Source organism: Bufo gargarizans, chromosome 2 (assembly GCF_014858855.1).
Source record: "Bufo gargarizans isolate SCDJY-AF-19 chromosome 2, ASM1485885v1, whole genome shotgun sequence".
NCBI classification, from domain to species: Eukaryota; Metazoa; Chordata; class Amphibia; order Anura; family Bufonidae; genus Bufo; species Bufo gargarizans.
Window position 1 is genome coordinate 77,216,355 of NC_058081.1, and position 25,391 is coordinate 77,241,745.

Sequence of the window (25,391 nt, forward strand, 5' to 3'; positions counted from 1 at the left end):
TTTGTAGGCCTAGGCCCAAAATAAAGCAGTATGTCTTCTGTCGTACACGGAGATCAGCAAATGCAGGTGGTCTTCCAGAACAGAAAGCCATGCTTGAAGCGGTCCTAATACGGTATTATAAAAGATGTCCTAGATTAGACAACCTCTCTACTAGTGGAATACCAGCTGAGAGTGCACAAAATAGTCATCGGGAAGCCATTTTGTTGCGCTAACCACCCTAATACGATAAGGGTCCATTCACACGTCCGCAGTGTTTTGCAAACACCAGGCCAATAGATATGCCTATTATTGTCCGCAGCTGCGGACAAGTGTAGGGCATGTTCTATTTTTTTGCGGAGCCGCGGACTGGAAATGCGGATGCGGACAGCACACTGTGTGCTGTCCGCATCTTTTCCGTCCCCATTGAAAATGAATGGGTCCTCACCCGTTCCGCATAATTGTGGAATGGATCCGGACCATTCATACGGACGTGTGAATGGATCCCAAGTAGGAGGATGCAATTGCATAAAGGCATAGGTGAGCATTCAAAAGAATGTAACGTTTCCTGTCTTGGGTGGTGGAAGCGCATGACTGAAGAAGGCATAAGCTACTGCTTGACCTCTCTCTCATTGCAGGGCTTATTGTTGTACCACCATACAAAGGCACGCTCTCATGGGCAGACTCGCAGACGCAGCACACACATGGATGGGCATGAAACCTGTTATGCTATATTCGCTCTTCCAAACCGTGACTCTTCAAAGGCTGAGTCGGGTGATTTCACATCCTCAGGCGCTTGCACGTGGAGAGCAGTCAGAGTGGATTTAGTAGTCGCTCCATATGAAGAATACCCCTATGCCCTTCTGGGCTGGACAGGATCAAAGGTCGGTGATGCTGAGCTCTGGTCTCATGAAAATGGAAGACAAAGGGCTACTGAATTACATGTCAGGGAGGCTACAGGACTGGTATCTGCATGTATAACGTGGTTGGCCACTTTTGCAGTGTTTGTTACTGTATTGTAGTTACTGCTCCTGACTATTTAGTAATTTCCATCCATATTAATTTTATTTTTTTCTCCCTTTTGCTCCTGTAGACAGGGCCTGCAGTGTGTTTTTGCAGCTGCGGCCCTACATAGGACATCACTGAACATGGCGGTGTTGCCTCCCCCATCCATCCGGCATTGCGCGCTACCATCCTTTCCTCTACTGGTCAGGCTCCACAAGCGTTTGGCATCTGCACAGTATAGACAGTTCTCCTCTGCATCCAGTGTCCGGTCCTATATGCACAGCTGCTAAGTGAAGCGAGCGTTCACCCTGTGAAAGCCTGCGTTCATCCACAGGTGCCGAATGCGAGTTGTGCACACTCTTCACTGGGCAGCTGTGCACTGGAGGCAGAGCCTGGTCTATACTGTGCAGGCTTGTTGTGGAGTCTCCACAGTAGAGGAAAGCAAGGGGCAGGCAATACAGCCATTTTCAGAGAGGAGCAAAAGATCAGAATATGGATGGGAGTTACATCAGGAGCAGTGACTACAATACATTAAGTAACAGAAGAATCGCAAAGTAGCCAACCCCTTTAACCCATTTGCTGTCACATGGGGAAATAGTTCTTATTCATTAGAAATTACCTGTAGCAGAACATTTTCACACCAGATGCTGCACATGTTGTAAGTAGAGGCAGGGGTGGGATTCAAATTTTTAACAAGTTCCCTACTCAACGGCGAACATGCGCCATCACGACACATGTTTACATATACATACACCATATATATGCAACACACACCTAAATACACCATATATACACTACACTAAACTTTTAAAAAGCCTAAGAAGCTAAACAATGGAATTGAAGCGCTCATCTCCAGCTGCTGCCGCCAGAGCACCGGATCGGAACTCAGCTGGTAACACTGTTCCCTGATCCAGTTGTAATTTTAACAACCGGATCTGGAGAACCTGAGGGAACCGGCTGAATCCCATGCCTGAGTAGAAGGGTCACTAATGTGAAAAATTATTCAGAGCACTACTGCCATGAGAGGCTGTGCCTGCATCCAACTGGAAAGGACATGGATGGAATTTCCTCACACATGTCCCTTTCAGATGGATGCAGGCACTTTACTCATTATAGCAGCACTTTAAACAGGCTTTTCCTCATAAAAAACAAAAAAAGAAAAGAAAACTCCAAAAACTATCACCAAGAAATGTTAAAATCACGAATTAGTCTTACCAGTAATTCTGTTTCCTTGAATCCACTATGACGGCGAACCTGAATATATATGCCGTCCTGGTGGATGAAATGGAAAGATAATTTGGGCAGTGACCCCGAATTGATTACACAAATATATTTTTGGGGTGTACCATAATTATTCAAGATCATTTGACTGGGAAGCATACAGCTCCACTCTTGTCCATGGGCTGGGCTTGGTACATCAGCTTTTTCTCATACAGACTCTTTTTTAACTTTTTTTTTTTATAACCTGTCTTGCAGCATTTTGAAAGAGAACTGCGTCGCTTTTCTTGGCATGAGAAGAATCTGTCGTTAAACAGTCACGGGCTTTATAATACAGAGAAGGTAAGAAGCTCCTGGTCTACAGAACAAATATCCTGTGATTTTAACTATGATATGATTTTTCTTACCATGTTCTGTGTGCTTGTATTTTTTCCTACTTTGTTTTTTTTCTGGCATCAAAGCTGACCACCCGTTCACAGATCATCCTCTCTCCTGGTGGTTGAACATGTGTGCCTCCAGTCCAGGACTGCTCGAATGCTGTAATGTGCACATTTTTGGCAGTCCCATAGACTTTGACTGGCACCCCAATGAACCTGGGGACCCAGTTCTCATTTTTGGTAAACACTTAGGCTAGGCCTACACTGGTCACAGCCAGGATTGCCGAGTTGCTGTGATCCCTTAGAAATGAATGAGCTCGCCATGACAGTCCCAAGAAATCCAGCCATGTTGGATTTCTTGTGACTGCCACGGCGATCCCATTCATTTCTATGGGATCACCGCAACTCGACGATCCTGGCTGCATCAGCTGTCACGTGACCAAAGGTGATGGGTTTTGATTCTGGGAAAACTTCTAAGACAGGACACATGTAGGGGATACAATCGTCTTTTCTAAGTCGTATCATTGGGGGACACTGGACCGTGGGTATAGCTGCTTGCTCCCACTAGGAGGGGTAATTACACTACTGTTGGATACAGTTGTTGGATACAGTTCTGACTATCGCACTACCCCCTTCCTTAACCGGAGGATTACACTACCACTAAATACTATTCCATCAGTCGTTTGCCATCGCCATGCTTCTTGTGGAATTACCCTCTACAAGTGATCCGTTAACAGGAGAATCACTAAGCATCTTTGCATGCTATAATTCAAATACGCCACAACACTAGATGCCTTGGCTTCCTACACAGGTGGGCCGTGGCAAGTCGGTACCCGCTGGTGCTTTGTACTCTTCATCTACTGGTATATAGATACTGCCACTGGATACTGTGGCTACTCCCATATTGTATCCTTTCCTTCCGGCTCTGGTTGGGGGCGCAAATACGTCGACCTGTATTGTTCTCTCAGGGGGGTCACCCAACAACACTTGTGTCCTAGACACCCCCCCCCCCCCCCCCCCCCCCATCCCCATGGGCCTCCACCGTTCAGGTCGGTCATGGTATTTGTCCTCGACAAAGTGTAGTGCGCACACCATTACACAGAATATTGTGATTACGATCCAGCGAGCAGAGTGTTGCACTGACTCTGTATTCTTTGTCCACCACTCTTCCTTATTTAGGTGAGGGTGTTATGCTGGCACTCTGCAGTGGCTACTACAGCGTGTTCTCCTCCGCAGGGGAATTTTACACTCTAGTGCTAGAGATTGTAGTCGCTGCAGTGGGGCAGCCCTCCTCCGGTAACGGTTCTACCCGGGCACTGCTTCTGCGGTTGCTCCTGTTTAGCGCCCTTTTCAGGTGGAGTGCTTAAGGTTAACTCTACTTAACTGGGACAGCATGGTACCATGGCTTCTACTGTGGGCCTCAGGCCTCCCCCTCAGTTTTACGCTGGCGGAGCATGCTGTAGCTCCTACTGTACAAGGGGTATTTGCATCACCACTACATACTAGGGTTCCCGCTGCACAGCTCCTTCTTCTAACACTAGAATCGGTTGCCTCAGCTGGAGTATGGCGTTAGCATTACTCTTGTGGCTTCCCTTGTATGGCCGCCTCCTCAGGAGGAGTATTGCATTACCACTAGATTCTGTAGAGCTCCCTGGCCTCTTACTGTTTTACACTACCGATAATTGACCGTTGCTCTGATAACTGTTGTCCTTCTGTCGTCAACTGGGGCTTTGCGATGGCGTAATTGCCATAGCTGATCAGCACCTACCTTTGGGTGCGCTCTACTGGGTAGCTTAGTCCGTGCGGCACTCGTCTACCACTAGATTGCCGTTATAAGCGGGACTTGGGTGCTAATAGTTGATGCCGTGACGCAATCAGTGCTACCTTTCTTCAGATAAGAGTAATGTCTACATCACATAAAGCCGATGGTGGTCATTCCTTTCATTGCTCATTCCAGGGGTGGACTTCGAGTCTCCCCACGCCGGGGTGAGCGGGTGTCTGTCATGCCTTGCCACTGCTGGTAGGGGTTTAGTTCCTGGAACGGAACACCCTTTTTCTTTTCCTGTCCCTCCTTGAGCTGAATGGCTGACCACCTTCCCCTTCTGTCTAGCTGACCAGTAGCCTTGGGTTGTACGGCTCTGGAATCTCATCTACATTTTTTCCACTTGACCAGGGTTCCTTGAGTACGGTGGGGGTGTTAGACATCGTAATTGCACTCCACGCGGCATTTCTCTCATCTTGGTCCTACTCATCTGCCCTTCCAGGCAGGGTTGCCACATTGTCAATATAGGGTCACTGACGGGGCTTCCCATCACCGGTGATCACATCGGCTTTACTTCTACCTTTTTTCCGAGGTATTGGTTCTTTGGCCTGCAGTTGGGCATGCCTGGCTCAGGCGTTTTGTTCTCTGTGGTTTCTCAAGCAGCTTCTCTCGCTAGAAGTCTCACCACAAGCCTCTACGGCTCTAGGGACATTAGTCTACAAATTTACTGCTTCCTAGGGGGCGTTCTCTTGACCAGAGGAGGATCCTGCGGACCTGGATTTTTGGTTCTGCTTCCACAGTTGCGGCCAGGAGCCAGCTTTGTCCAAACGACCTGTAGGTCGTTTGGTGGCGTTTCAGTGAGGAACAGATCCTCCCTCTGGAACGTCGTCTTCTCCTTTTTATTTCTGGGAAGGCGGCATTCTGGGTGGCGGAATCTTCCACCCGGCGTTTTTCGGAGTTGATGGCGCCTTCTTGTACATACATTTTTCTTTTGTCATGAACATAAGGCAGTGCTCCGCCCACTATCTTCTTTCTTTGCAGAAGGTAGTCGCCCTTCCACGTCATCAGACATGGGTTTCTCTTCTTTCTCCCTCGCATTATAGAGAGCGAGCTCTCCATCAGCCATGTGATTTGGCCTCTGAGGTTTGCTTGTCCATGACTAGCACTTACCGCCGTACAGACTTTTACCAGTTTTTTCCTGGAGGTCCTTGTCGAAGCTTGACTGCCTCCAAAGGGATGTTTTCCAGGTATATCTGTTTGACTGTTGCTCGGGCATTCCGCTCCCGGGGTAAGGCACCACCCAGTGGCGTTATGGCCCACCCGACCAGCGGTCGTCGCTTCTCGGGTTCATTTCCTCCATGCATCAGCTTTCTAGTTGTAGAAGGCAGTGTCTTGGTCTTCCGGGCACACACTCACCAAGTTTTACCGGGTGCCTTTCTAGGCATCGGCGGATGCTGCTCTGGGCAGCAAGGTCTTGCAGGCGGCAGTGGATTACGCATCCTCTAGGGCGTTTTCTCCATGGGCGTGTGATTTGTTTCTCTCTCCGTGGACTGCTTTAGGACGTCCCACGGTCCTGTGTCCCCCAATGATACAAGCGAGAAAACAAGATTTTTGTGAACTCTCCTGTAAAATCTTTCTCGCTTAGTTCATTGGGGGACACCGCTCCCACCCAGTGATTTGTTTGCTGCAAATGATAGCGGTTGGTAGGCCAGTATGGTCCTCAGTTCTGGTTCGGTCCGACTGGCATTGACTCTCTCCAGGCTAGAGGGGGGGTAAAGCCGGCAGGGGAGAAGTTATCACTTTTCAGCCTAGTGTTGCCTCCAAGTGGCAGCAAGTAGCTATACCCATGGTCCTGTGTCCCCCAATGAACTAAGCGAGAGAGATTTTACAGGTGAGTTTACAAAAATCTCATTTTTAATATGCTTGCGGTCATACAGTAGTGCCCTTCCAGATTATAAGACAGCGCTCTAATAATTGTGAACCACCACATGACCAGGACAGAGCTTTATCCACTGATGCTTCCTATAAAACGTATCTTACAGACTCTGAGGAATTTCTAATGTAAATGTAATCATATAGCCTTTAATTACACAAGGAATAGTCTTTATTGGCTGAATTGGAAAAGGGCTTGAAACCCTGTGTCAGAGGTGCTCTGAGCTTACATGCAGTTTTTTGCTTGTAGGAATGCTCCATCCCAGCAACCTCTGAGGAAGAGATATTTGCACTTCTGGGTCTACAGTACGTGCCTCCCCCATACAGAAATGCCTGATCGTCACTGTCAAGATTGTAGCAGAATTTCTCCTTATCCAGGTACCAGTTTGTACCAATACACACTAAAATATTTTATAAAATGAATGTAAAAAGTGGTTTCTGAGTAGATTTATAGCATGGTCGGAGGCTGTTCACACTTCAGCAGTGATTCCACAATACTGTCGGGGTCACGCAGACTTTGTAATATGACTGACTGCTTCACAGTTTACACAAAAGCTTCAATTGCTATTTATTTTTATTTTTTTTACATATATTGTGACTTGCATGAAAGATATATATTTTAGCCCAGGTTTGTCCTTAATGTCCTACACATTGAAACCTTATCAATGTTACATGGAAATGTTCTATTGACTTCAATTAGTCACTCAAAGGGGTAGTCTGGTTCTGTGAAGTTATCCCGCACCCACAAGATAGGGGAGAACTATTAGATCGATGGGGGTCCTACTGCTGGGCCCCCCACCCATCACGAGAACAGGACCCTGTATTCTGTGGACCCCTGTGAAATGAACAGAGTGGCCAGTCAGGCATGCACGCACCCACTCCATTCATTTCTATGGGAGTTCTAGAGACTCTATATCTAAAACTCCCATAGAAAAGAATGCAGCATAAATGGGGCGCTTGCCCAGCACTTCTCTTCCAGTTAGGGCTCATTCAGATGACCGTAGTGTTTACGGATCCGCAAAACATGGCTGTCGGCTTGTGTGTGTTCTGCAATTTGCGGACCGCACATGTCCGGCACCTTCATAGAAAATGCCTACTCTTCTCTGCAATTGCGGACAAGAAAAGGAAATGCTCTATCTTTTTTGTGGGGCCACGGAATGGAACTACGGATGCGGACAGCACATGGTGTGCATCTTTTGTGGCCCCATTGACCCGTACATACGGACTTGTGAATGAGCCCTTACACAACTCGTTATACATTTTTTGTTATTGAATAAGGCCACTGGAATAAGCAGATTGTGAAGAAATTGTGGCTTAAAAACTTTATTCGACGAAAAGGACCCATGGGTCAGATGAGATTTATCACACAGAGTCAAGCTTATGTAAAAAATGGTTTATCTGTTCCATTTTTGTATAAAACACACGGGAGAAACCTAGCCAATCAACACACAAACCTCATGTACAAGACTTCAGGAACTTTTTTTTTTTTTTTTTTTTTAAACTTTGAACCTAAAGAACATACAAAGGTTTTCCTTTAAGTCTACACTCTATTACCTTCCATTTATCTATTTCTTTTAGAAAAAGTAAAATTTCCAACCAAAATAAACAAAACAAATTCAACATATCCCAATTTTTTCTGTCCCAGTTACAGTACAATGGTAGAGGGCAGCAGATTATGTACTTTATGCAGTTTTCTGCTGTCCCTTCTTTCCAATGAGAGATTTGTGGATATGAGGAATAACGCCTGCAAAGAAAAAGGCAGAGAGTCATTGGTCTGACAGTCCATCAGCATGGCGGATACAAGGCGCGCACTAATAATCTTAGAATGCCGCTCGTTCTCATCAGGTGCTAGTCTGCATAAAACAAAGCTGGGCGATAGTCTGCGCTGTCTTGTAGTCAGACTTTCATTTTAATGGAGAACAAGCACTAGAAAATAAATGCACAACTTTGGCAGTAAATGTATTAAAATTGAGGCTTGTGCATACGACCATATTTTGCATCCGTGTTTAATATGCAATTTTTGCAGATGGCAATCTGATTAGTTGCCATTGGAAACTTCTTGAACTTTACTTTTCACTAGTTTTCTCAAATCTTTACTAAGCTAAAATGCTACACAGTATACCAGGGCAATAAGCAAATAAAATATACCTCCTCCTGCAATGGTGGCCTTGATGAGGGAGTCCAACTCTTCATCACCACGAATGGCTAGCTGCAAGTGACGAGGAGTGATACGCTTCACCTTCAAATCTTTAGAGGCGTTTCCTGCCAACTCCAACACCTGTTGTATTTTTTTTATTTTATTTTTTCAATTTAAGATTGCTTTAACACTTCATGAGCAGAACATTAGACTTATTTGATGTAATGGTAATGGAGTATTTGGATCTAATAGACAAAAGGAAAACCTACTTCAGCAGTAAGGTATTCCAGAATGGCAGCACTGTACACTGCTGCAGTAGCACCAACTCTCCCGTGGCTTGTAGTGCGTGTCTTCAAGTGTCTGTGGATACGGCCCACTGGAAACTAAAACAAATATTTTGTTATAAAGCACGTACTAATACCGTATCTCCTAAGGGGTGAGAAGCAGCTATTATGTACTCGTACAGTTCATTGACCTCACTCTAAATGTTTCCATTATTTAACGTATACGTAAATGTATTCCATTTATTTTAACGCTTTCTTGCGAATTGTGGCAGTACTAAATCCCTGGGGTGAAAGGGGTTCTCTGCTTTGAACAAGTCCAGACTTGGTGGGGTGCCTTTACATGCGGCAGATTTTGGTGCAGAAAATTTCTACAACTGAAAATCGGTTCCATTCATTTGAATGAGGCAGTTTTGGCAGCAAGCACATGGATTTCTACAAGCCTCATTCAGGTGCAGAAAGGTTGTGCAACAAAACCTGCTGCGTGTGCAGGCGCCTACAGGCCTCTTTTTTTATATTTTTATGATCGCGCCCGGAAAAAATGTGCCATGTGTCTGCAGGATCTCCCATGATGTGAGTTCTGTACAAGAGATCAGCAATCCGATATGAACTGGCTGCATCACAAAACACTATGATGTTCAGAAGAACGTGGTTGCCCAGAAGATACGGGCCGAACATGTTCATGTGAAACTGCCTTCAGCCGGGTGTTTTCCTTCTGTGATGTGTGGGAAATCAATTGGCCGTCTGTGTGAGTGCAGTTCAGGTCGTCCAACTCGTGAAAACCCCATCACTCAATTTCTTTAGTGGGAAGTAATAGCAATTATAGAATACACAACCTCAAGATCTTTAATGGGTTTTAGAGGGTGTTCTGTCTCCTCTTACCTGCAGTCCTGCTCTCTGTGAGCGAGATACTGCCTTGGCCTTCGCCTTCCCACTGTCCTTCCCAGCCTTACCACCAGCCTGTATGAAAAAAGAAAATGAGATTTACATGAACCGTAGTTTCCATGCATTTATCTTTTCTGTGAGGAAGTGCTGCGTCGCAAGTGTATTAAATTGTGGAAAAAGAAAAACCCTGTATTAATGCATATGCATCTTGCACGTTTTAAAGAGCCTCTGTCAGCATGATCAACCTTTAGTAAACCAGGCATATTGCCTAGGAGGGTTGATTATGCTGAATAAAACACTATTATTTCGCTCTAGCTGCACGAGAGCGAGTACGTTTTATATTTATGCAGATTAACTAGTTGGAGCACCAGGGGGCTGCCCATAGTGCTAGGAGCACCGCTAATGCAACACCCCTGTGTTCTGGTCACTCCTGCCTCCCTTTTGACTGACAGGGCTAGACATCTTGTTCTAGCACTCGAGCTATGGCTGACGGTCAGCAGTTGTGTTGGTGACATACTGGTATGACTGTTATAAAGTAGTATAAATGGTAAGAACAGCACCAGTGCGTGTCACCCATCCTGCTCAGAAATGCAACAGGACATCATCTGATGGTTTGTCCCCAGCCAATCTGAAAAGAGAGACATGGGACTGCAGCATCTCCTCCAAGTGATCTTTTATTGATCTCCATAGTACACAATCGCCAAAACATTGCAGATTTTCCGTGTACTGTGGAGTAGACCAGTAGAATCGCTTGGAGGATATACTGCTGTCCCAAGTGGCTCTTTTAAAGGGGCAGCGGCGCTCTGGTGAGAGCTGTGGTATCTTCCTAGTGATGGCACATTCATTGGTCTGTCTATGTGCAGCTCACTCCCATTCAAGTGAATGAGCCTGGCCTGCAACACCAAGCGCAACCACTATATAATGTACAGCGCTGTGCCTGGTACGCTGTGAGGAGGCCGCAGTGCCTGTCCAAGCGCTGTCGGGGATAATTTTATCACCGCTACCAAACTACATGGACCCCCAGCACTACCTGATATGTCCTATTCCAGTTTGCGAAGCCTCTTTATACCTGTTCTTAGGTTGTACAGGGCACAGAGCCCTTCCAGTTGCAGAGAGGACAACTAGTTATAATTTCTGGCTTGTTAACGTGAAGTACTAGTTAGTAACCACTGGTTACTCCAGGAGCAGCACTTTGCTCCGTATGCACAGATGTGCAAGAGATGTTCTGATTATTCACACGTGCATATTGTATGTCCTGAATATGGAGCTAAGCTCGGTGACCCATGTATGTACTATATTCTGTATTAGTGCTGTATTGTACCTGTGGACAAAGTCACTCGCCTGCTCCCCTCCACAGACTGTAACCAGTCCTGTGCCGCTGGTGGGGGGGGGGGGGTCACAGGTCAATACGAGCTTTCCAACAGGTACCACAAGGTGCAGCCGGACTGGCCTGTAACACGTTGCGTGTCTTTGTTCTGAATCCTGGGTTTTTCTGTCTTTGTTACCACAAAACCCATGGGTAAGGCTAAGTTCACACCTGCGTTGGAGGCTGTTAAAAGCCTCCGATGCAAATTCCACTAAAAAAGTCGGCAAAACCACTGCAACATGCAGTCCAATAAAATTATGGACTCAATGAATGTCAATCCTAAAAAGAAAAAGTCACTGGTCACCATCTGACGGAGGCCATGTTTTCTGTGTCTGGGCAGAGGTGTAGGGGCACATGGAGCAGACCTTGCCACCATGACGCTGTGGAGCATTAGAAATGTATGGGCGTTGTGCAGCTGGGCTGGATATAGAAACTTCTATATATGACGGACTATAACCTGACACTAACCTGTCTTCTCTACTTGCAGGACAAGGACTTGGTTTGGCTGGTGATCGGTATGGTGGGACAGTCCTGCTGGATGCTGGCGTCCACACGTTCTGGTACTGTGTAAACCCCTCACATCATGTCTAATTCATAAAGCTTCCCCTATATGTGTTAGTGTTGCTGCGGCCAGCGAGACCCCCTCACCAGTAAAATACTAATTTGGGCAGGGCGCCCCGCTTGGGTCGATGAGAAGTTTTGTAGTCCGCCCCGCACCAGGCATGGCACAAGCTGTTAGCTTTGCTTAGAGCATCGTTCTCCTCAAATTCACAACTTTTTTTTTTTTTGTGTGATGTTTTAAAATGACTGGGAAAAATCCTGCAGATTGAGCTGGTTTCACACTTTTTTTTTCCCAGTAGTTTAACACTTTTTTTTAAGGGTTCGGCTCCACAGCATTCTTGGTCGGGTGACTACTAGGATGGCGGTGTCAGTGCTAGCATTCTCACAAGGTAACTCACACTTTTGCCATGACCCCAGAATCGGAAAGAACTTGGCCCACGTGTCAGCCATGCTGTGACCCCACTGCAACCAAGATCTCAGTGTAGCTGAACCTCAAGTGTTTTGGGGTCAATTTTTTTTTTTTTTTTTTTTTGCTTTCTTTGCAAGTCTTTATATAAGAAAGCAGGTACCTCCCACTGAAATGTCACTTCATAGATCCAAAGTTGATTCGTTAAAAGACTTTGTGGGGTTGTCTAATCATGGACAATGGGGGCATATCGCTAGGAAATGCCCACATTGTCTTATAGGTGGGGGTCCCACCGCTGGTATCCGCACCTATATTGGGAACGGAGCCCCGCAAGTGAAGAAAGGCGCACTGCGCAACCGTTCTCTATTCATTTTCTATAGGGCCGGCTAAAATAGCTGAGCGCTGGCTCGGCTTTTTCCGTTGGACCCATAGGAATGAATGGGAGCGGGGGACGTGCATGCACGGTACGCTCCCATTCACTACTATGGGGAGCCGGCCGTACCGGAGTCCTCCAGCCACCACCTTGCGGAGCTCCGTTCTCTATAAGGTGCAGGTTCCAGCAGTTGGATCCGCACCTATAAGATAATGGAGGCATATCCTTGCGACATGCCCCCATTGTCTGATGAGACAACCCCTTTATTGCTGTCAGAGACCGGTCTTTATTGCCTCTATGTAGGCAAAATTCATTTCAGCCGAAGTTGCACAAGATTTCGGTAAATTAATTCGATATTCAATTCTACATCTTTAAAAAGCATTTCTAATTCGGAATCTGAAGTCTGGTTTGGTACCGGCTTGTACCCTGGTACTAAACCCGACTTCAGATTGCTAATGTGAACATGGAGGCAATACATTATATAATGTTGCAGGAGACCGGTCTCTGGCATTAAAACTTTGCCACTTGTGTTTTTTACAAGCACAGCAAAAAAAAAAAAATATTAATTGGATCAAAAATGCTGCCCCCCCCTCCCCCGCTGTGATTTAAAAAAAAATAGAAACACTACTGACCCAAAAAACACATCACAGGCGTCAGACGCATGATTTATGTTTAATAATTTAGAGAGTCGCATGTAACGCTGGTATTTGTTTTTCCCATAAAAAGCAATCGGTGAAAAACCTTGTTAGACCACCCTAAGGCCGTGCTGCAGACCCACTTGCGATTTAGCCGCATTAAATGGAAATAAACCAACTTTCCGTGTGGACACTGCTCCAATAAGAGACAGGACCGTTCTTGCTGTAGTCGGGCATTAAACATGTCTGCATGACAGAAAGCGTGGCCTCCCCTGAAAAGCAGGACTGCTGCTGGTGGTGTTTATTTTTTTGGTGTGGAATGTCTGCTAAATTCCACAGGAAAAAGACTGTGTGTGAGTGGGGCCTAGTGTTGGGGGGAAGATTTTGTACAAGCTATATTTAAAACCCTAAACTGAAAAGAATCGGTGCCTGGCTCGGCATGCAGCATTTTCCCAGAAAAACCACAAATGTTTATGTAGATATTTTCATATTTCGAGTTGAATGTTGTGTGTGAAACCCACCTGGTTTTATAACTTTTCCACGTCCCTTTTTAAGCGTTTTTTTTGATGCAGTGGTTGTTTTTTTTTAAGCAAAAGTGGAAGCAAACTGAAAAAAATATGAATGTGCATCCACTCAGTCAGATGCAAATCCACAACCTCCGGACCCTACACACCTGAATCTGACCTGACTTTTTATTTTTTGTTCAATGAAAAAGGCTATAGAAACTGCTTGGTTTTTTTTTTTTTTTTTTTTCTGCACAGAAAAACGCATGTTTTTTATGGTTGTTTTTAGTGGTATTACGTGGATGGGGTCTTTCACTATAGAAAAAGAAATTAAAGAACTGTGGCAACACCACCAATTAGAAAAAAATCTACTAGTCAAAAAAAAGCCGGGCGTCCTGCATTTTATCTTTCCCACTAACTTGAGGAGCTTTTTTTTTTTTTCCCAGGAAAACAAACATGGCGAACACCATAAGAGCGGCTGCAAATTGTTTCTTCTGCACAGATTTCCGTATGGAAAAACCGTAGTGTATTACAGTGCTGGTGCTTTTTTTTTTTTTTTTTTTTTTTTTTTTTTCCCTTGGGTGCAGAAATTGACCTTTCGTGTAGATGTAGAAATTTGCAGTCTGTCAATTCTTGTTGCGTTTTTCATGTGTGGATTTCACCCTTTTCAATGGAAGAGGAAGATCTACGGAAAATCCGCACTAAAATAAATTATTTTTGCACCTAGATCTGCACCATGATTTTTATGCTTTTCCGCACAAAAAAACTGCATATGTTACTTGCAGGTTTTTTTGGTGTGGCTTTGATGCGGCTTTTCCGCAAATTTTGCAGTTCTAGTAATGTGAAATTTGCACAAAAAAATTGCACAAACAATTGACATGCTGCGAACTTCCAAATCTGAACAGCGCAAAAAAAAAAAAAAACGAAGTGTCCATGAGATTTGTCTGATCGAGCAACACTTTTTGAAGACTCTTAGGCCCCTTTCACACGAGCATGACTGATTGGCTCCGGATGCGTTCAGTGAAACCCGCACCATTTTGCAAGCAACTTCAGTCAGTTCTGTTTGCGATTGAGTTAATTTTTTTCCACGCGGGTATAACGTGTTTTTATGCGTTTATCACGCACGTGATAAAAAAACTAAAGGTTTACATACCACATCTCCTAGCAACATCAGTGAAAAACACATTGCATTCGCACTTTCTTCCGGATGCAATGCATTTTTCACTGAAGCCCCATTAATTTCTATGGAGCCAGGGCTGCGTGAAAAACGCAGAATATAGAACATGCTGCGTTTTTCATGCAACGCACAAGTGATGCGTGGAAAAAAAAAAACGCTCATGTACACAGACCAATTGAAATCAATGGGTCTGGATTCAGTGTGGGTGAAAGGGGCCTTACCCTGTGCCATCCACTACGTGTGCAGGTACCTTAACGCCGGTGTCAGACGCGCGAGTGTCGCGGTCCAGACTCGCAGCGTGAGTATCAGACAGCTCCCGCCCTGACCTCCTAGCACTGCCGGGGTCCCATAGCATTATATTGATTTTATGATGCTATGTAACCCTTAGAGGTCTGGAATGTAACACTGACAGCTCAGTGTTATCCAATACATTCCAGACCTATAAGGGTTACACAGCGTCATAAATCGAGCTCGTCTGACACCAGCCTAAGGCCTCTTGCACACAAACGTATTTTCTTTCCGTGTCTGTTCCGTTTTTTTTGCAGACCTTATACAGCACCATTCATTTCAATGGGTCCGCAAAAAACTGAAGTTACTTTGTGTGCATTCCGTTTCCGTATGTCCGTTCCGCAAAAAAAAGAACATGTCATTATTTTCCGCATTAGACAAGGATAGTACTGTTTTTAGGGGCCAGCTGTTCCATTCCGCAAAATACAGAATGCACATGGACGTCATTGGTATTTTTTGCGGATCCACAATTTGCTGACTGCAAAACATCCAATGGTCGTGCGCAGGAGCGCATATACAGTTTTGTTTTCTGCTTTCCATTCATTTCAGCAGGAGATTCAGAGCTGATTCCAATAGGGAATGTTGCTTTTTCCCCCACATGTTCTGGTTCCCATTGAAGTGAATGGGAGGCTGTTGAGGCATCTTTTGAAGCTGATGGAAATGTGAAAAATCAGCACCGAAAAACTGTGTGAACCCATCGCTAGGATATGCCCTCATTGTCTTATAGGTGCGGGTCCCACCACTGAAACCCACACCTATATCGAGAACGAAGCCCCGAAAGTGAAGGAGAGCGCACTGCGCGTGCACCCTCCATTCATTTCTATGGGGCCGTCGAAAATAGCTAAGCGCTGGCTCTGCCATTGTCGTCTGCCCCATAGAAATGAATGGGAGCATGGGCTGTGCATGCGTGGCACGCTCCCATTCACTTCTATGGGAGAGGTGGGGATTAGTGCGTGGTGGCTGACTGACCCGGGGAAATCTGGGGTCCTCCAGCCACAGCGCTCCCTGCTGGGACCCGCACCTATCAGACAATGGGAGGCATATCCTAGCGATATGCCCCCATTGTCTAAGATTATGCCTTTGGGCCAAAAGACTGCAAGCCACCATCTTTAGGCCCCCAGCAGAGTGGTTGCACTTAGTGTTTTTCTTTTATGCTGCTTTTACATGTTGGTCAGTAAAACAAAAATGCAAACACGAGTGGAATTATCAAACTGGCATAGTTGCCCATAGCAACCAGATTCCACCTTAATTTTTTCAGAGCTCCTTTGGAACATGAAAGGAGGACTCTGGTTGCAATGGGCACCTAAGCCAGTTCTGCTTTAGGCCTCATGCACACTACCGTGCTGTTTTTTGCGGTCTGCAAAAAACGGAAGCCGTCCGTGTTGCCTTCTGCAAGTTGCAGAATGGCAGCCGGTAATATAAATGCCTATTCTTGTCCACAAAGCGCGGACAAGAATAGGACATGTTATATTTTTTTAGCGGCGACCGCGGAACGGAGCCACGGATGCAAACAGCACACGGAGTGCTGTCCGCATCTCTTGCGGCCCAATTGAAGTGAATGGGTCCGCATCTGAGCGCTCGGATGTGAACCCGAACAACGGCCGTGCGCATGAGGCCTTACACCAGTTTGATGAATCTCCCAATGCATTTTTTTACAGTTTCTGGCATTTTTTGAACCACAGCATGCTCTTGCTTTCTGGTGTTTTCCCACGGGTGAACGCATATAAGATTGGCACAAATTTCCACACAGATTTTTGTGTGTTTCTGCAGCATATCCACAATGTTCAACAGCGGATTTGATGCGGTTTTGCCGCAAATCTCACTCTTCAAAAAAGTGAAATCTGCAAACATGATTGACGTGCTGCAGACTTGGAAATCCGCAATTTCCTATTAGGAAAAAATCTGCAGAGTGAAAACGAGTTCTGTGTAGTCTCCTACACTTTGCTGCATGTTTTCTGCATGGAAAAACTGCACATATTCTGCAACATGTGCAGGTGGCCCGAAGGCGCTATTACATTGCGTGTGCTGAGCACACAGATCAGTATGTCCTTTGCGCTGGCCAGATTACACGGACCGATGCTAACGGAATGCTGGAGGGACGGCGGCTTTGCTATAATTTGCTGATAATTGTGTGGTCTAATAGCGGCTTAAAAGGGGGGGGGCAGGGGTCTGAAAAAATTTAAATGTGACCCAAAAAACTTAAGCCCCCAAAAACCTACAGCCATCTGACTCATATTTTATGCATAACTTCACATTTGTGTGGTTGTAGATCGGTGACTTACTGGCACACCTTTCTTGTGTATGTCCTGGGGACGGGGCACTGGTAAGGTGTATTGCTGGTGGAAGGCAGGATGGTAAGAGCTCCCACAGACATTATATGTATATAAAAATACATCCACAAGTACAGATCAAGTTTTAATTAACTCAGAAAGCATTCCAGTGTTAGAATGCAGTCCCTGAGCCGAGCGCGTCCTGTCCTAAACCCCTCTCATGTATGTGCCACATAGGGATGCAGCACTGTCACAGACACAAACGAGGGCTGGGCCATTAATTTGCCCCTTTTTAGTGTCTGAAGATTTATTTATTTTTTATCATATATTTTTTTTTTCTTCAGAGCTCTGATTACCCTTGAAAAGACCCTGCACGAGGTGTGCAGCTCCAGATCACCACAGGAGTCCAGCGCTGACAGAATGGGGAGAGCTCCGATCCCAGCCGTTCAAACTCCTAAGATGCTGTGGTCAATATCAACCGTGGCATCTGGGCAGATGAGATACTCCCCGTCACCATCAGCCCCTGCGAACACCATCGCGGGCAACCATCATGGCAACCAGGAAGGTAACAAAGGCCGCCACGACCGTGTGTATTACACTGCCTACCGCTTATACAGGGAGTCTCTGACGCATTATAAAACTGATGTCCCCCTAATGAGAAAAAAAAGTTTATTAAAAATAAAATTATTTTTGTGCATAAAAATGTTTTCTGTAAACCATGGTTTTGCTGTGATCTCCACAACCAGTGTACTAAAGATGTCAAATGCCTTGTGGACAATGTTAAAAATTAAATTATGGAAATGTTTTTTTTTTTTAACTGATCTGTGAACACTGACTACTTTCACACTGGCGTTTTGGCTTTCCGTTTGCAAGATCCGTTCAGGGCTCTCACAGGCGGTCCAAAACGGGTCAGTTTTGCCCTAATGCATTCTGAATGGAAAAGGCATAAGTTTGGCTCCGCTCAGTCTTAATTCCGCTCTGGAAGCCGCCTGCAGCGTTTTGCTGTCCGCCTGACGAAGCAGAGCCAAACGGATCCGTTCTGACACCCAATGTAAGTCAATGGGGACGGATCAGTTTCCTATGACACAATAGAAAACGGATCCGACCTCTATTGACTTTCAATGGTGTTCAAGACGGATCCATCTTGGCTATGGAAGACGGATGCATGCGGTTGTAACGGATCTGCCCAAAATGCGAGTGTGGAAGTAGCTGAAATTTAAATTGCAAAAAAACAATTACAATGTTGTCACAAAAAATAAAAAAAATGATGCCTTACAAAAAACAAGTTGTCATTTGGCTACAAATAAGTTGATGCCAGAAAAAAAAAAAACTGTAACCCCCTTTTTCTTTTTTCCAAGAATTGCCCAGCTCTACCCCAATCCTATGGCTGTGATGTATAGGAGACATGGGGAGGGGTCAGTGGCTGTCAGATGAGTGCCAGGTGCAGCAGTCGGACCAATCCCTGTGGGGCCATTGTTCTCCACTATATACACAAGGTCTGGCTGTCAACATCAGCTGATCGCCGGGGGCAGCGCGACCCCTGCAGTCAGCTGGCGGCAGGGGGCACTGCAGCCTGAGGGCTCCGGTTCTGGATCACCTGCCCCGTAGCTGGGACCCTCAGGGGCCACTTGCTCACTACCCTTAACCCTCCCCCCGCGGAGGTGACGGTTGTGTATGATCCACACGGAGCGGCCAGAACAATACCGCTGCCATTTGCCGGAGGTGAGCCTGTGCCGTGGGCAGCGCGGGCACCACACACTCGCTGGGAGAAGCGTCCCCGGGGTGGAGCAGATCGCTCTTCCCGCCTTTTCTCCCTACCGGGACTATTTACGTGCTCTCCGCAGCCCTCCCCGGAGTCGGCTCCACAACACTCCCAGTATTCCCCGCGGAGGGAACCTAAAATAATTACCATGTTGCGGAAGTTCAAGCGTCGCCGTTAGAAAATCCGGATACCGTTGTCCCCGTGTCTACGCTGCTCACTGGTGCCGGTACCGAGTACTCTCAGCCTCATACACACACAATAACCCCCCCCCCTGCCCGTCAGGCCCGATCGAGAGGACACCGTACAACCAATCGCCTTATGCCTTCATGGTTTGAAACCGCGTCTTCGCCAATCGGCTGCTGCTTTCTTCCCCAGGTGCCCAGTGTATACCCGCCTCTTTCACTTAACGGCTGTTTCCCTCCCAGGGCCCCTCAGCTTGCTTTTGCACACGGCACGCTAATAAGTGGGCGTGACCAAAGCGCGTCAGCGGGAGAACGGTAGCCAATCCTAACTGAAGTTTAGTGCTGATGGATAGGCACGTTCACCAATCATGTGAGGAACCGTTCAGTGGGCGGGCGGCCTGTGAGCTTGAAAGGATGGTTAGCCAATAGGATGAATGGCATGTAGAGAGGGGCGGGTTCATCACTTTCCCGCCCTCATTGCCTTGTTTGCGTTACGAGAAAAAAAAAAATACTAAAATGGCGACTGAGCCGTACTAGCGATAGATAGTGCGAGTATAGCGTCCTGGGGACGTTCTAGTAATGTCGGCAACATTGTCCTAAATAAACCGCTCCGTGCGTAAACTACGTGTGTTTAAGGGAGTACGTCATAGTCATTACCACACAGGACGTAATTGTGTTGTGAATACAAATGTTACGTCTCCGTAGGCGAAAACACCAAACACATGGAAATATTGACACTTTTTATATATATATATATATATATATATATATATATATATTATATAACGAAATAAATTCTGAGACAATTTTATATTTTTATAAAATTCACTAAAAATTGCCTCAGAATTTATTTATTTCGTGGTGAGCGCAAGTTATTTTTTTTAACATCTAAAGCCACATTTTACTAAGCATTCTGTATTAAGAATGCTATTATTTTCCCTTATCACCATGTATTAAGGCAAAATAATATAGTAAATTGACTTTTATCAATTTACTTACATTATCTCCTAGCAACCATGCGAGAAAACCGCACCGGATTCGCACTTCCTTGCGGATGCTATGCCATTTCCACGCAGCCCCATTTATTTCTATATAGAATATAGAACATGCTGTGATTTTCACGCAACGCACAAGTGGTGCGTGAAAATTACTGCTCATGTGCACAGCCCCACTGGAGTAAATTGGTCCGGATTCAGTGCAAGTGCAATGCGTTCACGTCACACATTGCACTCACCCGTGTGTAAGGGGCCCAAGGCCTCTTTCACACGGGCATTGCAGGAAAATGTGCTGGTGGGTTGCGGGAACACGCGTGATTTTTCAGCGCAAGTGCAAAACATTGTAATGCGTTTTGCACTTGCGTGAGAAAAATCGCACAGAAGTTCGGTCTTGGGATCAGTGTTCTGTAGATATAAGCAAGTGCGGATGCGGTGCAATTTTCACGCACGGTTGCTAGGAGACAATCAGGATGGAGACCCGATCATTATTAGGGGTTTAAAAAAAGAATTTAACTCTGCTTAGCCCAAATGTTCCTATAGTGTCCACAGCAGCTATAATGTCCCCTAGAGACCCCCAGTAATAATACCACCCTCTATTGTGCTCCAGGCAATAATCCCTGTATAGTGTTCCCAGAAATAATAGAAATGCCCCTACAGTGCCTCCCCAATAGCAACACCCCCCATATAGTAATTTCCACCACACTGCCCCCACATAGTAATCCCCACACAGTAATTTCCCCCAAACTGCCCCCATATAGTAATTTCCACCACACTGCCCCCACATAGTAATTTCCACCACACTGCCCCCACATAGTAATTTCCACCACACTGCCCCCACATAGTAATTTCCACCACACTGCCCCCACATAGTAATTTGCCCCCACATAGCAATTTCCCCACACTGTTCCCACATAGCAATTTCCCCACACTGCCCCCACACAATAGTTTTCCCCACACTGCCCCCACATAGCAAATTTTCCCATAGCAATTACCCCACACTGTCCCCACATGGCAATTCCCCCCACACAATAGTTTCCCCCACACTGCCCCCATATAGAAATTTGCCCCCACATAGTAGTCCCTCCCATAATAATTTGCCCCCACATAGTAGTCCCTCATAATAATTTGCCCCCACACTGCCCCATTTAGTAATTTGCCCCCACATAGTAGTCCCTCTCATAATAATTTGCCCCCACATAGTATTCCCTCTCATAATAATTTGCCCCCACACAATAGTTTTCCCCACACTGCCCCCACATAGCAAATTTTCCCATAGCAATTACCCCACACTGTCCCCACATAGAAATTACCCCACACTGTCCCCACATAGATATTACCCCACACTGCCCCCACATAGATATTACCCCACACTGCCCCCACATAGAAATTACCCCACACTGCCCCCACATAGAAATTACCCCACACTGCCCCCACATAGAAATTACCCCACACTGCCCCCACATAGAAATTACCCCACACTGTCCCCACATAGAAATTACCCCACACTGTCCCCACATAGAAATTACCCCACACTGTCCCCACATAGAAATTACCCCACACTGCCCCCACATGGCAATTTCCCCCACACAATAGTTTCCCCCACACTGCCCCATCTAGTAATTTGCCCCCACATAGTATTCCCTCCCATAATAATTTGGCCCCATACAGCCCCCACATCCCCCCCCCCATGTAATCGATCTATCTTCCCTAATATGTCCTCCTGTGTCCCCCCCCCCCCCAAGTAGGCACATGAAATAAAAAATGAACAAAAAATGAAAAGATAAATACTCACCTATGTCCAGGGGAAGGAGCGTCACAGTGCTGCATCCCGGCACAGGCGCGCAATGACGTCATCACGCACGCCTGCGCCGGGATTTCACTACAGCATAGGCCTCAGGCCTACAAGGCCTGAAGCCTATGCGGTGAATGCCGGTGATCGGCGACGGGACAGGGAGCTATGCGCTCCCGTGCCCCGCCGCAGTATGTGGGCGTTCGGGTCAGCGTTGGGCCCCCCAGCGGTGCTGGGCCCGGGGCTGCCGACCCGAATGTCCCTATTATAATCCGCCACTGAGTGCAGGTGCAATGCGTTCAACTCGTACATCGCATCCGCGCGGAATACTCGTGTGAAAGGGGCCTAAGAGTACCATAAAAAAAATTCAACACAGATTGGCGTTTGCATTTTATTCAAGCAGGGCAAAAAAAAATGTGGAAGAAAAAGAAAAAAACTGAAACAAAGCAAAAATGCCAGAATATGCTTTAATAAAATAAATATATATATATATATATATATATATATATATATATATATATATACATACACACAGCGAAGTGACAAAAAATGGCACAAAAAACTGTACTTACAGCTAACATTTGGAAGTAGAATTTTTTGCATAAAAAAAGGTGGGAAAAAAAATATAGCAAAATTCCTAAACAAAAGGCAAAAAATACACTGGGGGGATTTATCATGAGGGCAATATTTGAAGTCCGTTTTCCCTGCATTGACGTACTTTGTGACAAATTTATCAAATGCCGAACATTGTTTGCTAAATTTGCTGCATCTTTAAACCTAACACTTTTGTACGCGGTACTTTTTTTCTGTCTAAAATAACGGATCTCTGACTGAAATGGCTAAAACAGATGCCAGATGTGCATAACTGATGCTCAGGATCTATTTTTTTACAGGAGAGTTTTTTTCACCTCCGACTCTTTCTGTTGCCATTCCCCCTTTCAGTAAAAGGACCAGGCCTCCTCATGCCCAGCCCTGACATCTCCCGCATGTGCTGGTGCAGTGAAGAGCTCTTGTGGTTGTCTCCTGTCCAAGATCTTCACTGCAACTGCCAACACGCATGCGTGAGATTTCAGAGCAGGAAGGATGTCTGGGAGGGGAAGCCGTGCTCCAGGATATAGGCCAGCCCCTTGGTGCTCTAAGCACCTAATTTACATATAACTGAAAATAAGGCCCCCTTTAAGGGTCCATTCACACGTCCGTTGTTTGTTTCCTGATCTGTTCCGTTTTTTGCTGAACAGATCTGGACCCATTCATTTTCAATGGGTCCTGAAAAAAAAAAACGGACAGCACAGTCAGATTTTTTTTTCAGGACCCATTGAAAATGAATGGGTCCAGATCTGTTCAGCAAAAAACGGAACAGATCAGGAAAGAAACAACGGACGTGTGAATGGACCCTAAGGCCTCATGCACACAACAGTTTTTTTTCACGGTCCGCAAAAACGGGGTCCGTGGGTCCGTGATCCGTGACCGTTTTTTCGTCCGTGGGTCTTCCTTGATTTTTGGAGGATCCACGGACATGAAAAAAAAGTCGTTTTGGTGTCCGCCTGGCCGTGCGGAGCCAAACGGATCCGTCCTGAATTACAATGCAAGTCAATGGGGACGGATCCGTTTGACGTTGACACAATATGGTGCCATTTCAAACGGATCCGTCCCCATTGACTTTCAATGTAAAGTCTGGAGTTCTTTTATACCATCGGATTGGAGTTTTCTCCAATCCGATGGTATATTTTAACTTGAAGCGTCCCCATCACCATGGGAACGCCTCTATGTTAGAATATACTGTCGGATATGAGCTACATCGTGAAACTCAGATCCGACAGTATATTCTAACACAGAGGCGTTCCCATGGTGATGGGGACGCTTCTAGTTAGAATACACTACAAACTTTGTACAAGACTGCCCCCTGCTGCCTGGCAGCACCCGATCTCTTACAGGGGGATATGATAGCACAATTAACCCCTTCAGGTGCGGCACCTGAAGGGGTTAATTGTACTATCATATCCCCCTGTAAGAGATCAGGGCTGCCAGGCAGCAGGGGGCAGGCCCCCCCTCCCCAGTTTGAATATCGTTGGTGGCACAGTGTGCGCCCCCCATCGGGCCCCCCTTCCTCCCTCTAGTGTAATAAATCGTTGGTGGCACAGTGTGCACCCCCCATCGGCCCCCCTGCCTCTATAGCAGTAACAACATTGGTGGCCAGTGTGCGGCCTCCCATTCCCCCCCCCCCCCCCCCCCCCCCGATCATTGGTTGCAGCGGAGTTCCGACGCTACTGCATTCCTGGTTGCCATGGTTACTTAGCAATAGTACAATAGTAGAAGATTCATAGTTACCTGCTTGCTGCTGCGATGTCTGTGTCCGGCCGGGAGCTCCACCTACTGGTAAGTGACAGGTCTGTGCGGCGCATTGCTAAAGAACTGTCACTTACCAGTAGGAGGAGCTCCCGGCCGGTCACAGACATCGCAGCACCAAGCAGGTAAGTATGAATCTTCTACTATTGTACTATTGCTAAGTAACCATGGCAACCAGGGCTGCAGTAGCTTCCTGGTTGCCATGGTTACCGATCGGAGCCCCAGCGATTAAACTGGGACTCCGATCGGAACTACGCTGCCACCAATGATCGGGGGGGGGGGGGGGAAGATGGGAGGCCGCACACTGTCACCAATGTTGTTACTGCTATAGAGGGAGGGGGGCCGATGGGGGGCGCACACTGTGCCACCAACGATTTATTACAATAGAGGGAGGGAGGCGGGGGCGACGGGGGGCGCACACTGTGCCACCAACGATTTATAACAATAGAGGGATGATGGGGGGCGCACACTGTGCCACCAACGATTTATTACACTAGAGGGAGGAAGGGGGGCCCGATGGGGGGCGCACACTGTGCCACCAACGATATTCAAACTGGGGGGGGGGGGTCTGCTGCCTGGCAGCCCTGATCTCTTACAGGGGGATATGATAGTACAATTAACCCCTTCAGGTGCTGCACCTGAAGGGGTTAATTGTGCTATCATATCCCCTTGTAAGAGATCGGGTGCTTCCAGGCAGCAGGGGGCAGTCTTGTACAAAGTTTGTAGTGTATTCTAACTAGAAGCGTCCCCATCACCATGGGAACGCCTCTGTGTTAGAATATACTGTCGGATATGAGTTTTCACGAAGTGAAAACTTAGATCTGAAAAAGCTTTTATGCAGACGGATCTTCGGATCCGTCTGTATGAAAGCAATCTACGGCCACGGATCACGGACACGGATGCCAATCTTGTGTGCATCCGTGTTCTTTCACGGACCCATTGACTTGAATGGGTCCGTGAACCGTTGTCCGTCAAAAAAATAGGACAGGTCATATTTTTTTGACGGACAGGATACACGGATCACGGCCTCAGCTGCAAAACGGTGCATTTTCCGGAAAACGGCACAACGGCCACGGATGCACACAACGGTCGTGTGCATGAGGCCTAACACGAACCATACAGATTGGCTCCGGATGCGTTCAGTGAAACTCGAACCATTTTGCAA

The 25,391-nt window shown here is 46.4% G+C and overlaps 2 protein-coding genes across 6 annotated transcripts in view; one reads left to right on the forward strand and one right to left on the reverse strand.

The window, feature by feature from the left end:
* LOC122927408 (DNA-directed DNA/RNA polymerase mu-like) overlaps positions 1–19,035 on the forward strand; it is a 46,059-nt gene extending 27,024 nt beyond the window's left edge. For 2 of the 5 annotated variants that reach the window (XM_044279225.1, XM_044279226.1), the window contains exons 11-15: positions 615–860; positions 2,458–2,541; positions 6,521–6,648; positions 11,427–11,499; positions 17,497–19,033. In XM_044279225.1, coding sequence (XP_044135160.1) covers positions 615–860; positions 2,458–2,541; positions 6,521–6,607 — 417 coding nt within the window. In that variant the 3' untranslated portion in view covers positions 6,608–6,648; positions 11,427–11,499; positions 17,497–19,033. Of the gene's footprint in view, positions 1–614; positions 861–2,457; positions 2,542–6,520; positions 6,649–11,426; positions 11,500–13,863; positions 13,958–17,496 lie in introns of all 5 variants that reach the window. The other 3 variants (XM_044279224.1, XM_044279222.1, XM_044279227.1) reach the window with 3 other exon arrangements.
* On the reverse strand, positions 7,649–19,239 carry LOC122927409 (histone H2A.V). Its single transcript, XM_044279228.1, has 5 exons — positions 19,062–19,239; positions 9,571–9,648; positions 8,677–8,790; positions 8,419–8,548; positions 7,649–8,014 (listed from the first exon to the last, which is right to left on the reverse strand). Exons 1-5 carry the CDS (start codon positions 19,062–19,064, stop codon positions 7,953–7,955), a joined length of 387 nt encoding a protein of 128 aa, XP_044135163.1. The 5' UTR covers positions 19,065–19,239; the 3' UTR covers positions 7,649–7,952.
* Between the last annotated feature and the right edge of the window lie 6,152 nt (positions 19,240–25,391).